General features: G+C 36.8%; 1 protein-coding gene across 5 annotated transcripts in view; it reads right to left on the bottom strand.

The window, feature by feature from the left end:
* CCDC15 (coiled-coil domain containing 15) overlaps positions 1-15,405 on the bottom strand; it is a 71,329-nt gene that overhangs the window by 47,627 nt on the left and 8,297 nt on the right. For 2 of the 5 annotated variants that reach the window (XM_040631083.1, XM_040631082.1), the window contains exons 5-11: positions 10,377-10,490; positions 5,780-5,902; positions 4,683-5,288; positions 3,986-4,108; positions 3,616-3,738; positions 1,693-1,764; positions 649-771 (exon numbers count right to left, since the gene is read on the bottom strand). In XM_040631083.1, the coding sequence (XP_040487017.1) occupies positions 649-771; positions 1,693-1,764; positions 3,616-3,738; positions 3,986-4,108; positions 4,683-5,288; positions 5,780-5,902; positions 10,377-10,490 (1,284 nt within the window). The remainder of the gene's footprint in view (positions 1-648; positions 772-1,692; positions 1,765-3,615; positions 3,739-3,985; positions 4,109-4,682; positions 5,289-5,779; positions 5,903-10,376; positions 10,491-15,405) is intronic. The other 3 variants (XM_040631084.1, XM_040631085.1, XM_040631086.1) reach the window with 3 other exon arrangements.

Consider the following 15,405-nt stretch of genomic DNA (forward strand, 5'->3'; position numbering starts at 1 on the left):
TATAGATCTTAACTCAGTACATCGAAGCTTAGGCAATATAACCCTAATAAGCTCCAGCCTACACTCTGAACAGTTTATTTCTTGGTGATCCCATCTCATGCTCTACCAGTTTACTGATGGAGATCTAGGCCTGGCCATTGGGTGGAAGATCGTCCTGACCCCTCTCCCTGAGAAACCACTCATTTCTTCCCCTCGCATGCCATAAAAGACAGTGGCCATCAGAAATACACCTCTTATGGGGCGCCTGGGTGGCACAGCGGTTAAGCATCTGCCTTCGGCTCAGTGCGTGATCCCGGCATTGTGGGATCGAGCCCCACATCAGGCTCTTCTGCTATGAGCCTGCTTCTTCCTCTCCCACTCCCCCTGCTTGTGTTCCCTCTCTCGCTGGCTGTCTCTATCTCTGTCAAATAAATAAATAAAATCTTAAAAAAAAAAAGAAAAGAAATACACCTCTTATAAAAGAGCACACATATAAAATATAGTTTTTCCCATACCCTAGGCTTCAGTGAGAGAACTAAAGTAATCTTAGGTCAGGATAAGTTTTACACACTATGAAATAAAACAAGAATCTGTTTTGTGCTCAGCCTTCCCACTCCCAGCTCTGTAGGTGCCTACAGTCCTAACTAAATTCCATTACTCACACTCTACCTGTCTTCTGCTGGAAGCCTCTCTCTGGGGCTTGGCTGGCAGATGCTGATGGTCATCCAGAAGCAAATTCTCTTGCCATCTTTCAGCTGTCCCAACAGATGGCTGCTGCCTGAAGTATAAGCTCTAAAAAAAATATGAAAGCAGTCACCAAAGTATGTGAGCAGTGACATAATGCTAGTAAAAATACTGTAGGCTGCAGTGATAGCCCTGACATACTCTCTACAAGTCTCTTAGATTAGTCTGATACATAACGGCATCAAAGTAGACATGACACACCTTGCCACTATTACGCATCTTCACTGTATCCACAAAGCCATCATAAGTCTCTTCATCTATAAAACAAGGATAATCATAGTATCTATCTCCCCAGATTATTGTGAGAATGAGAAATGAGACAATGGATACAAAGTTCTAGAACTAGTTTGGTTATGGAAAGTGCTTAACAAATGCAAGCTGTTACTCATATTATCAATAGTATTAGTAAGAGAGAACACTACCAGAAGCAGCAGCAGCAGCACTGTTGTTGGAAGCATAGCTCTGGCAAGCCCAGATCAAACTCTGATTTATTTTCTGCTGTTTACTTTTTACTGCACTCTGATCTACCTGCTCTCCAGCTGAACCTGAATCCTGCATATCATGTAAAACATATTCGTGGCACTCCGGAAATAACTCCTTTCTCCATCTCTCAACTGTCACATTATGTAAGGCCTGCCCATAGTTCCTGTGCTAAAAGACAAGGTAAACATTGAACATCAGCTGTCAAAGCAGAAGCATCATGCCAGGGCAATGGTAAAAGCCTCAGTGAAGAGGCCTGAAGCAGTTTCAACAGGTCAGAATGGTATGATACATCGCAGAACTAGAAGACAGGATAGCTCTGCTCACTATTTACTAATCTTAACACTAAACCCCTAAGTAGTTACTATATTTCCCTGTTAAACTTGAGCCGAAACCTAAGCAATTTATTCTCTGCTACTTATTCCTCACTGTATTCTGCTCTACTTATTCCCCAGAGAGGCACGATCTTAAACACTGGGTGAAACATACCGATGGCACTCCAGAAGCCATTCTTTCGATCTCCCATTTCTCACAAGATGAGGGTTGCTTGATATACTTGCTCTAAAGGAACAACAAAATACAAAACAGTCTAAGCAGAAATGATTAGTGACAACTAATGACTAATGACATCAGTGACAACTTTAAAATAATGATACTAGGGGAGGATAACCCAACAGAGTTGGTGTGCATGCGTGCCTGCATGTGTTAACACAAAATCCCCAAATATAAATCAAAGTAGGAATGAAAATAGTATAATGGATCCCAAGATACCCAGCCCCCAACTTCAATAATTAGCAACATTTTTTTCCATCTGTCTCTTTTCCCACATTTTCCTGGACTATTTTAAAGCAAATCCCAGATTATTCTGGTACTTCTTTTTTCTTTTTTTTTTTTGCATTCAATAACATGTTTGGAAGAAGTAAGGCAACAAAGTAATATTTTTATAATGTTGCTAGCATTTTCCCAAAGTACAGCCAGGAAACAAGCTGGTGTCATTTCCAAAAGTACTCCTACTAGATGTCCCCAATAACTCCATGCACAAACACTAGCAATGGTAAAGTTCAGGCAGTTCTAAGGCGGCAAACAGCTTGTTTTACCCTTCTTCATAACTCGTTTGCACACTGGTAAAGCAGAATGTCTGCTTTTGGTGTACTGCTTCAGCTGGCCAAGAGGAGAAGCCCTTGTATTTATAAAACTAAATGAAGAAAGTCAAATATGCTCCAGGATGTGAGTTTATGCAGAACGCTCTACTGTTAACCAATCACTATCATACAAACCCTGTCTCTCGGTCAGCCCAAATGACAGAGATATGCTTTCTCACCTGGACAGACCTGAGGTCTGGCACACTTTGAAATAACTGCAAATGTAATGCTCTTAGCCTCACTCTAGAAGCTTTAACTCTATGTAGCCTACATGTGAACTAGCTTGGTAAGCTCCAACCCAAATCCTAAGTAATTTCATCTCTGTTACTCTTTTAGGAAGGAGAGTCTTCGGCCTGTATTCTGCTCTGCCTGTTCCCTAGGGGAAGCTCTATTCTGGGTTTTAGGTTCAACATACTGATGATACTCCAGAGGCAATTCATCGCTCATTCCTTCTGCTCTCATATAAGATGGCAGTTGCTTGAGAAACATGTTCTAAAGGAATAAAAATAAAAAGCAAACTGTCTGACCAGGGCAACACGCTAATCATAATATTGTAGGTTTCAATGAGAACTCCAGGGAAATGGTACCAGGTGAGGATATGCTGATACATTTTAACTTGAACAAGGATATACTACTTTTATTTTATGCTATTTTTTTTAAGGATGTAACACTTTGAGCTCAACTCTGTAGACCTAATTTTTTAATCCTAATCTGTGACAGAGTAGTCTGACCAACTCCCCATATGTTAAATAATTTAGGATCTGGCACATCTTCCTACACTGTTCATGCAGGGACAGTGTGTTTGTGGCTAATACTGTGGGCTTCAGCAGAAGTTGTAGCATAATCTTAGTAAACTAAAACAGTTTGATTCTACAATAAGAATATGAATGTGGAGGCGCCTGGGTGGCACAGCAGTTAAGCATCTGCCTTCGGCTCAGGGCGTGATCCCGGTGTTATGAGATCGAGCCCCACATCAGGCTCCTCCGCTATGAGCCTGCTTCTTCCTCTCCCACTCCCCCTGCTTGTGTTCCTTCTCTCGCTGGCTGTCTCTGTCTCTGTCGAATAAATAAATAAAATCTTTAAAAAAAAAAAAAAAAAAGAATATGAATGTGATTTAGCAACCTTCTAAATGACAGAACTGTTTGACTGATACAGTTCATCAGGCCAGGGAATTTTGTACCTGTCTTTATACTTCACGTTACCAATTACTGGGAATATATAAAGTCCAGTTACTTTATCTCCCGTTTATCTCCTTTCTATTCTGCTCTACCTGATCTCTGATGAAGGTCTGGTCCTGGAGTTTAGGAGGCAGATACTGATAACCTGCCAGAGAAGAGTCTTCTCTCCCTTTCTCACTTGACATATCAGAATATGACTCCTTGAAGCGTACTTTCTAAAAGAAAACAAAAACACTAATTGTAAATTGTCCAGTAGGAATAATATGATAGTAATAATACTATAGGCTTTATTGAGAGCCTTACAGTAATTTTTTTAACTCAAGATAATGTGAAATGTGGAATAAAACAGAAAGCCATACTTTTCGTCATTTCCGAAGTCTAGCTGAGAACAACCTTTGCAAGTTCCAAACTAAACCCTGAACAATTCAGTTTCTGCTGGTGTCTCTCCTTTTTCTGTTCTACCTTGTCCCTGGTGGACGTCTGATCTTGATGCCTGGGTAGGAGATCCTGATGGACATCCAGAGGAAACACCTGTCTCCCTCTTGGGCCTATCAAAATTGATGCTGGCTGCTTCAAATTTGCTTCCTAAAGAAAGAACAAACACAAAATACCAACTGTTCAGTTAAGAAAGACAGGTTAACCAATACTTTAGGCTGTGGTGAGAATTCTGGCATTAACTGAGGTCAGAGTATAACTGAACATGATATGAAATAAAAGAAAACACTATATTCTATTCCACATAAGCCCAGTTACAACCCTATGTAATTTACTTCCTGTTGATCTCTTTCTTATTTTCGGCCTAATTGATCTCTAGTGGAGGGCTGGCCTTGGAACCTGAGTAGTAAATGATACTGTTGCACACTTGTGGGCCACTCCTTTTTCTATCTTTCAGCTGTCAAAGCAGATAATGGCTGTCAGAAATATTTTTACTAATAAAGTTTAAAAAAAAAAAAAGTAAATTGTCCAGTAAGGGGTAATGTGCTGCTGATAATACTTTAACATCTAATGAGAATGCCAGACTTTTGAGGAATTAATGAAGAAACTATTTTTTCCAACACTATGACTCTCCAAATCAGCCACAATTTAGACCTTGCAAATCCCACTCCAAAATTTAAGTAGCTATTTCTTTTTGTTATATCTCCTTTCCACTCTATTTTACCTGATCTCTGGGTAGAAAACGCTGATGATGGTCTTTCGGTAGAAAATCCCGGTCTTGAAATTTGGATTGCATATTCTGGTCTTCAAGGAGAACATGCTGGTCTCTGGGTAGAAAATGCTGGTCCTGACATTCGGGTAGAATATTCTGGTCTTTGGGTGGAAAATCCTGGTCTTTAAGTAGAAAGTCCTGGTCCTGACATCTGGGTAGAATATTCTGGTCTTTGAGAAGAACACACTGTACTTTGGGTAGCAAATCCTGGACTTCAGACACAATACTCCCATCTTCTAGTTCAACAATCTGGGCTTCTGGCATAATACCCTGAGTTTTTATCTTAACAGCCTGGGCTTTAGGCTCAGTGGCCTGGGCTTCGGGCTCAACAGCTTGGCTTTCCAGCTCAATAGCCGGGGTATTGAACCTTGGCTCAACACTCTCGGCTTCTGGCTCAACACTCTCAGCTTCTAGCTCAACACTCTGGACTTCTATCAAATCACCTTGGGCTTCTGGAAGATAATTCTGGGCTTCTGGAAGAATATTCTGAAGGCCTTGAAGATCTAATTCCTCTTCCTCTTTCATCACAGCAAATAATGGATTTTTGAACTGTACTTTCTAAAAGTGGACATAAACATCAAATATAGAATGCCAGGTAGTAGCAACACTCTAGGTTTTCCACAAGATTCCTAAAATAATCTCAAAAAGATATGGTAGTCAGGGGCGCCAGGGTGGCTCAGTGGGTTAAACATCTACCTTCAGCTCAGGTCATGATCCCAGGGTCCTGGGATCGAGGCCCGCATCAGGCTCCCTGCTCAGTGGGGAGCCTACTTCTCCCTCTCCCTCTGCCACTCCCCCTGCTTGTGCTTGCTCTCTCTCCCTCTGTCAAAGAAATAAATAAAATCTTTACAAAAATAAAAATAAATGAAAAATAAATAAAGATATGGTAGTCAAACAAATTACTAGAATAAAATGAGAAATTATAATCTTTGCTCGACTTAACAGAACCTAAATCTATAATCCCAAACTAATACAACAATATGGCATCCCCAGTCCAAATCACACTTAGTTTAATTTCTATTATACTATCTCCTTTCACTCTGCTTTACCTGAACTTTGTTGAAAGGTTTGTCCCTGTCTTCAGAAAGGAGATCCTGCTGGTCTCCCCAAATCAAATTTTCTCTCCCTTTCTTATCTATCATAATAGATGAAGATTCCTCAGAGTCAGGTTCCTATAAAACACACAATCAACAACGAAAAAAAAAAAGTATTACAGGTAAAAACGATGTGAGTACAATAAAATCCTAGGCTGGTTCAGCACACTATTAAAATAATTTGGTAGATCAATATAATCAAATATAATAAAAACAGGACATTACAAAAGAAGCATAAGACTATATAATGAAAACTATAAAACACTGCTGAAAAAAATTTTAAAAGATCTAAATAAACAAAAAGGCATCCCATGTTCATGGATCTCAGAAGATAATATTAAGACATAGATAAACCCTCAGTCAACTGGTTTTCAACAAGAGTGCTGAGAAAGTTCAATGGAAAAAGAATAGTTTTTCAACAAACAGTACTGGGACAAGTGGATATCCACATGCAAAAGAAATAAGTTAAAACACATCCTCACCACATATAAAAATTTGCTCAAAATAGATTATAGACCTAAATGTAAAAACTAAAATTTTAAATTTTTAGAAGGACACATAGCAGAAAATATTGATGACTTTAGATTAAGCAATGGTTTATTAGATACTACATCAAAAGCACAAGCAACAAAAAAAAATAGATAAACGAACTACACCAAAATTAAAAATTTTGTACAAATGATAGCATTAAGAAAGTGAAATGATGGGGCTCAGCCATTAAGCGTCTGCTCGGCCGTTAAGCGTCTGCCTTCGGCTCAGGTCATGATCCCAGGTTCCTGGGATCGAGCCCCCCATGGGGCTCCCTGCTCGGCCAGAAGCCTGCTTCTCCCTCTCACACTCCCCTTGCTTGTGTTCCCTCTCTCGCTCTCTTTCTCTGTCAAATAAATAAATAAAATATTTAAAAAAAAAAAAGTGAAATGACAACCTATAGAATGGGAGAAAATATTTGCAAATCATGTATCTGATAAGGGACATGTATCCAGAATATACAAAGAACACTTATAACTCAATAATAAAAAAAACAATACCCCAATTAAAATATGGACACCACATTTGAATAGACATTTTCTCCATCAGAGACATATAAATGGGCAATAGGCACACGAAAAGATACTCAAGATCATAAGTCATCAGGAAAACACAAATCAAAAGTACAGTGAGATATCACTTCACATCAATACGATGGTTATAATAAAAAATATGGACAATAAATACTAAGTATTGGTGAGGATGTGGAGAAATTAGAATCCACATATATTGCTGATGGAAAATAGCTTGACAGTTCCTCAAAATATTAAACATAGAGTTAGCCTATGACGCCAAAATTCCATTACTAAAGAAATGAACGTCGGTACAAAAACATGTACACAAGTGTTTGTAGCACAGTTATTCACACAAGCCAAGAAGTCCATCAACTGATTATGGATATATCAAATTTAATACAGCCATAAAAGGAATATTATTCGGCAATAAAAAGGAATGAAGTACTGATACATTCTACAACATAATGAAAACATTATGCAAAGTGAAAGAAGCCAGTCACAAAAGACCATATATTTTATGATTCCATTTAAATGAAATGTCCAGAAGAAGCAACTCTATAGAGACAGAAAGTAGATCAGTGGTTGCTTAAGACTTGGGGTAGGGAAAGGATGGAATGGGAAGTGACAGCTAATGGGAATAGGGTTTCTTTTACAGATGAAGAAAGTGTTCTAAATTAGATTATGTTGACAGTTGTACAAACCTGTGAATATACTAAAAACCACTGAAATGTATACTTTAAATGGGTAAATTGTGTGGTATATAAATTATCTCAATAAAACTGTTAGGAAAAAAACAATACTGGACATTAGAATCTTAACCCTTAAGCCCAAACGTAATGTGATGTGGATGGCTCTAACAAGCCATTTTTCCCCTCTATTCTTTACATTTCCCTCCCTGATTTTCTATAAATGTCTGGTAATGCAAAGTAGTTAAAAGACCAGAGACCTTGATGGCCCTTAAAGGTCAACTGTCCTCTTGTTCTTGTATTTATTTTGAGGGATGATGGTTTCCTACAAAGCGCTTTCTGAAAAAAAAAATTAATACAAATATAAATGGTCTAGAGAAAGCAATATGCTCATGATACTAAATTGAGTTTTTGTGAAAGATCTGGAATGACTTTAACAGATTAGGGTGGTTAATACAGAATAAAGAAAAACAAGTGGTGAGTTCTACTCAGATTTATGAACAAAACACTCACACATCAAACATGGAGTGAAACAGGCTGGTAGGAGAATATATTAACTTTATAAATGACAATTTGTCCCTATCCCAGCCAGGATCAATTTGAGGAGCCTTATGATTTGATCTTGGTGACCTGACAGTGTGCAAGCAAGTATATCTTCTATTTGTATCTCTACATCTGGAATAACAATAACAACCAGACAGATTCTAAGATCACTAAAAGTAAGTCTAACAAGGAAATGAAACCAGAGTTCAACTCGGTTATAGATTGTGTCCTTTCTGACCGGCAGATTTCCACTTCACACAACTGAGAGGGTAGAAAACTGTTCAGATTTGAGGGAAAGACCACATACTTGATATAAGAAATATGAAAAATTTCACTAATTTCTTTATCATTCTCATTTCTGTGGAATAGATGTTTCCAGTGTTTTAGCTGAAAAATACACATGCATTCTTTAGAAGCAGCAGTCTGAATTCATCATCATCATCATAATGAATTACATTTAAATGGCATCTTTGATGTATCAATCTGGTTTATACAGGATGTTATCTCAGACTTAATCCTTCTCCCTTCTACTGAATGATTATTTCAGTCAGACCTGTAAACAGTACTTTTTCTGGAAAAACATCAATTGAAAGGTTTGAACATGTTCCACACAAAATAAAATATGAGTCTCCAGGATCTGTTAACCGTTTTTTCTGGTTTACTAGAATGTGTCCAATCACTTCATTCTAACAGGACTCTAGAGTCAGTCTAATGTCACAAACTGTAGTTGTCAAATCCATAGGTATAAAAATTGTCAAAAAAACCAAGCCAGTGAGAAGAATTTAGGTAAAAAAGAAACTCTATCTTGAGAGTCGTAACAAGGCAATGCTAGAAAAAGGTACCCATACTGAATGCATCTGGGACAAAGTGCTGTATGTGACACACACCCGTGCCCACTTGTGTTTTATATTTAACTATAAATGTCTTAATTATCACTGAAGAGGAAAACATTATAGGTTAGTACTCTACAAACTGCAAACATGTAAGAAACAAATGTTTTTGATGGTTGTGCTGAGATACTTAAGGAAAAAAATACAAAAACTATAATATATATATAATCTAGGAAGCAAAACTAAGAAAGCACTAATAAGGGACAGAGGTGATGATGATGATGATGATGGCCAAAAAAAAAAAAAAAATAGAGTAAAAAAGATGAAATTGTCTGTTTTACTAGATGCTGCCTACCAAAACTTGAAATTAATGCCAAAATGAGTAAACACAGGAAAATATACATTTGTCTTTAGCATCCAAATTTGTGAACACTGAAATAAACAGGTACAAAATGATGTCATTTTAGAAGTATCGCCTTAAATATCCTTTTAAGTCTAGCTCCACATTTAGGTTCTAATTACTCACTCTAACCTTGTATTTTGAGTTAAAAGAATTTTTTCCTTTTTAAAAAATAGCAGTATTGATTTTTTTTTCCTGACTGAAAAGTAAAATATGTGCACTATGGAAAAATTTTAAAATAGAGAAAACCGAGAGAAGAAAATAAAAATCACCTGTAATAATACTAACCAGAAATAATCAGTACTTTTTTTTAAAGATTTTATTTATTTATTTGACAGAGAGAGAGACAGCCAGTGAGAGAGGGAACACAAGCAGGGGGAGTCGGAGAGGAAGAAGCAGGCTCCCAGCAGAGCAGGAAGCCCGATGCGAAGCTTGATACAGGACCCTGGGATCATGACCTGAACCGAAGGCAGATGCTTAATGGCTGAGCCACCCATGTGCCCCAGAAATAATCAGTATTAACCTCTTGGTCCATTTGTTTCCAGGCTTTTGTCTCTGTACACAGCATTCCCTCCCCATCTCTTTATTTTGCTTTATTTTTTTTATAGCAATTATTGCTTAAAATTATAGTCTACATTTATTTGCATGTTTACTATTTGCTTCCCTACTAGCACAGAAGCTCCTTGAAGGATCTTTGTCTATCTTTTCTCTACTCTAAGTCCTGCTTCTAGAACAATGCCTGGCAATTATACACATTCCGTAAATGTTGGCTGAATAAACTTTTTTAAATTGAGAGTATAATGTATATAATCTTGTATCCTACTTTTTTCACTTAACTTTGTATCACACCTTGCGTTGTCTTCATATATTCTCTGAAAGCATGATAATTTTTAGAATGGCTATATGTGGATACACCATAATTTTTTAACCATTCCCTACTATTGGATATTTCAGGTTATTTCCAATTATTTTTACAGTTCTAAATAATGTTGAGATGTAAATAAATCTTTATCTGTACTTTTTAAAACAATGTATTAGAAATTAATTTACCTCTTGCGGGGGAAAGGTTTTCCTTCTACCATCTGGAAACACTGACACATTTTTTTTATTCACAGTCTTAAAGGATGCCAGCCGGTGACGGGCCTGTTTCATGGTTTGACTAAGCTGCCAGGGAAAGAGAAAAAAGAGCAAACAAAAACAGGCTAAAGTTTTAATACCAAATTCACTAAGTGTTCCAACAGGAAAACAGGCCCCTATTATTAAAAAATGCCAGACCTCAGACAAGAGGATTACCTGCAAAGGAGACTTTGGTCCGCTGATAGTATTTTTACATGATTTTCATTATTCTAATATGCTGTATTCCATAACTTGATTTAAGTGCTGTTATTCAAATTGTTTTTTTAACAACATATGCTTTGTATTAATAATGTACACAAAAATATCAGAACCTAAAAGTCTGAATTAATAAACTTAGAAATGATTGAGCAGATACATCCCTTACCCTCCATTCATCTTCTCAATAAGGAGTTCTTTCTTCAACCAGTCCTTGCATGCCTAATCACTTTCATGACTCCTTGCTAGAAGATTCCATTCCTAGTCCCTCTAAAATTCTTGTTTCCTATCTACAAGAATCCCTTCTTCACCCCTAACATTTGAAGACTATAGCTATTCAGTCTTTTCTAAAATCTCCCTTCTTCCAGGAAGCTTTTCTAAGTTAACTCAGAACACAAACTCAAACATCTCAACCCATTTGTTTCAAATACTCTAAGTAACAGCTGATAATAAGTATTAATATTAAATGCACTGACTTTGTGTTCATTCCCTATACCTACCTAGTAATTTCATTAAGCACCTATGTTGATTTTGTTTTCAGAGAAGCACAGACTATTTTATTTTTCACAAATCTGCCCTTAAAGAAAATACAGAAATGAACAAAGTACCATTTTTTAGGCTGAGCCCTACATCATGTACAAGAAAAGTAAATTCCTAAACTACTCAATAAAATTATGGCAAAACCAGGACCAGTTCTAACCCATCCAGTAAAAGTATAATGATATCAATTCTTCCTTGAAGGCAATTCATGACTACGATTTACAGATATAAATAACAACACCTTGATTTTTACTAATAGTGAGCTAGGGATAAAAACACTCTCACTACTAGCAGTTTCCTTACAGTACATCACCTCTGTTTTGTCCTTGCTTTTAAAGGCCTATACCTCCAGCCAGAGAAATCAGCCTGAAATATCACTCTTTATTCTGCTAAGAGGAGGACCTCTAAATTTGGTTAGCAGAGTGGCTAAATGGGTCAAGATAGAGATAATCACATTGCAAAAAGAGATACATGTGTAGTTGAGGTTATGAAAAATACAGAGCCACACATATGCCTGCTTTTACTCATTACCAAGTATGGTAAATGTTATTGCCCTGCACAATGTGACCAAGGATTCAAAATACCCGTTGTAACAGATATGAAATAAGGATACATAATGTTCATCACCCATCAACTTCAAACCTCTATTAGAGTCACAGATTTATTTCAGTCCCTTAAGCAGGATATTTCAACTGGTCCAGCAGTTGGAATATACATTATAGTCTTTCCATTTCTCTATCATTACCATGGTTCTTCATCAAACCTCAACCTGAAGGCCCTTTCAAGGACCAGCTATGAGGACTGTAACAGGCTAAATAATGGACACCCAAAGACACCAGGTCCTAATCCCTGAAAACTGTAAATGTTTCCCTATAAGGAAAAAGGGCCTTTGCAGATATTATTAAGCTAAGGCTCTTGAGATGAGGAGATAATCTTGGATTATCCACATGGGCCCTAAATGTCATCCCAACTGTTCTTATGAGAGAGAGGTAGAGGAAGATTTGGCATACAGAAGAAGAGAAGGTGATGTAGAGACAGAAGCAGGGGCTGGTATGATGTAGCCACAAGCAAAGGAATGCCAGCAGACACCAAACACTGGAAGAGTCAAGGAACAAATTTTCTCCTAGAACCTGTGGAAGGGGCCCTGCTGACACCTTGATTTCGGCTCAGTGAAACTGGTTTTGGACTTCTGGCCTCCAGAACTTCGAGAGAAGAAATTTTTCAAGCCACTAAGTTTAAGGTAATTTGTTACAGCAGCCCCAGGAAACTAATACAAGGACCAAAGTCAATGTCAATAAGCATTAAACAAAAACATAGAAAACAGGGAGATGTTACAAATCAAATTATTATTAGGTGAGCATTCCAAGCTATAGGCTTGCCAATAACCTAGATCTTCCACGAAAAGGCAGGCTGGGCCAATGAAGATTCCTTATCTTACATAATGAACTAGAAAGTATGAAAAGTCAGAGACAGAAGCTGAACCTAAAAGGTCCAAAGCTGGAGAAAAGAGGCTAAAGGAGCCTACATATGCCAAAGTTTCAGAGCTGTGATGATGAGAATACGAGTTAGTAGAAAATTAAGCAAATAAGGGAGAAGCATGCGTAGAGATAGGGCAACCAACTCTCCCACTTTGCCTGGAACTGTCCAGGTTTAGCACTGAAAGTCTCATGTTCTCAGACAATGGGGAAAGGTGGGTCACCCTATGAGGGCCACCAAATCAATCAAGTTAGTGATTAAATATTAGTGGGAAGATCAAAGGTCCTGTGCTGTGCGATCAGTGGAGCTACCTCAGATCTAGAAAAACTGTCCAGGCACACACTCCTTAAGGGAGTTTAGATTTGTGTGAGTTTCTGATTCTATCTTTACTATCCCATGCGTATTCTTAAAATAAAATGAATTCTTGCAGCCAAAGAGTCCAACTCAAAAACTAGTTTTTCAATGATAGATTACAGAAAACTTATCAGGTTATTTCACATTGTTTAAACCTTTCTTCATTGCAAAAATGAATTGTTATTTCCAGGGTTGAAAAACCTGGAAAACCTTCATTATAAACAGAGAATAAAAGTAAAAAATAAGAGAATAAAAGTAAAAAATAAGAGAATAAAAGTAAAAAATAAGATAATAAAAGATTCAGTGAGAAACAAATTAAAAGCTGAGATATACCATGTTAAAAAATAGTGGTAAGCTTAACAGTGTATAAATAAAAAGTTATTACATGGTGAGAAACAATGATCAGTTGTTCTTCAATTCCCCACCAAAATGAAGCTATCAAGGGACACAACAGAAACTCAATCCCTAGAGATAAATATCAGGCTTAACAAAAAGCAGGGGGTTAGGCTAGTTCTATTTTATGGGAACACTTGAAATTTCTTCGGGTTTTACGATTATAGTTCCTAACTTTAGGTACCCAATCTTAATCTATTTCAGAACAAGTAGGTAATACCAAGTATTATAAAAGTGGAGAATGGGGTGGGGGTGCAGAATAAGAGAGGTCCTAGCAAAGTCACATTTGGGGTACAGTGCTGTGTTCAGTTTTGAGGGTCATATTTGAAAAAAGCACTGAAAAACTAACATTCAGAAGAAATCAACCCAGAATATAATGACAGAAAGCATTTGGAATTTAAGAATCAAAAGATAAAAATGATAGTCATAATCAAATACTTGAAGTATCTTAGAGATGACCATGGTGTTTTATTTTCTATTACTTGAGAGTACAAAACTAGGCCCAATGGGTAAAAATTATAGGAAAAAGAATTTGACTCAATATATTGAAAAAGTACTTATAACTTCAAGACTTCTAAAAATGAAATAGTCTAAAAAGTAGTCAGTTGCTCAGCAGTAGCAGTGTTCTAGCAGAAACTAGATGGCCATTTATACAGGACACATTATAAAAAGAATTCCTAAGAGAAAGAAAGGTTAGACTAGATAATGTCTTTTCTTTTCCAACATTTAATTAAAAATGTAAACACATTCAAACATATTGGAAACTTCAAACATACAAAGAAGCAGACAGAAGCTATAATACACACCACATACACATCAACCAGTTTTAACATTATCAATTCCTGGCCAATCTTGTTTTATCTATAATGTCCTACTTCACCTCACTGTTGCGTTATTTTGAAGTATACCCCAGATGTCAAGTCATTTCATCCTTGTCAGATGAACATGTAAAACCCCCCAACTCCAGGAGTCTATGTTTCTATCACTCCAAGACACAAGAAAATTTAAAAGTCCACGAACACTCAGAAAGTGAATTGCATTCACCATTTGCTCAACCACTTCTAGATAAACCTAGTGCTCGAACAATGTCTCACTGTCTAGTTCTTAGTGACATCTAGTGGATAAAAACTGCAACAGAAACAGTAAAATTAAAAAGCATGTATTGTCACGGTGTAGTAGGGGCAAAAATTTGTAGGCGTAAAGTAGTTTAGGTCACTGAACATTCTTCAGTAGTTCATCTTTTAAGGAAAAAAAACAGGGTATAAAAACTTTTTAAGATTTTGTAACATTTCAGGCTTTTCATAACCTAATTTCCTCCTACTTATCTAACCTCATGTTCTATTATTCTCCTCTGTAAACTATCAATTAGAACGATTCCAGCACTTATTCCCAAATATAGCAAGCTCATTACATATTCTAGACTTTCCACTGTTCCTCTTATCTCAAAATTCTGTTGAATTTAGCAATTCACCTTATCAATTCAAAATATACAGCTCAATTCCACCTCTTCCAGGAATTCTCCCACAAATATTTCCTTGTATTTTAAAATTTTTGAAATCCCATAGCACAACTTTTCATCAAATACAGCAAATGTCTCCATATTATTATTTAATAGATTGGGGTCTGTTAGCTTTATATCTCTACTTGGATATATAAACCCACGAAGGGTCCTATTTCACATTTCATTGGTATCCCTACAATGTTTAACAAACACAGTATATTCAAATATCTGTGAACTGATGTGTTCTACTTATGTATTATATAGATGAAGTAAAATCCTCACTGAATGAGGCTATAGCTACAAGCACCATGAAGGCAACAACTGTGTCTGTCTTTACCAATGTCCTATCCCTTATACTTTATGCAGTGTCTGGCTCAATAAATATTTGCTCAACAAATTGTTCACAATCTTAAAAAGGAAAACAAAAATGATTTATAAAATGATTACTACAAATCAAGCAATGGCAAGAAAGTCACAGTTTGG

The sequence above is a fragment of the Ursus maritimus genome, unplaced genomic scaffold (genome assembly GCF_017311325.1).
Source record: "Ursus maritimus isolate PB19 unplaced genomic scaffold, ASM1731132v1 scaffold_16, whole genome shotgun sequence".
Lineage (NCBI taxonomy): Eukaryota > Metazoa > Chordata > Mammalia > Carnivora > Ursidae > Ursus > Ursus maritimus.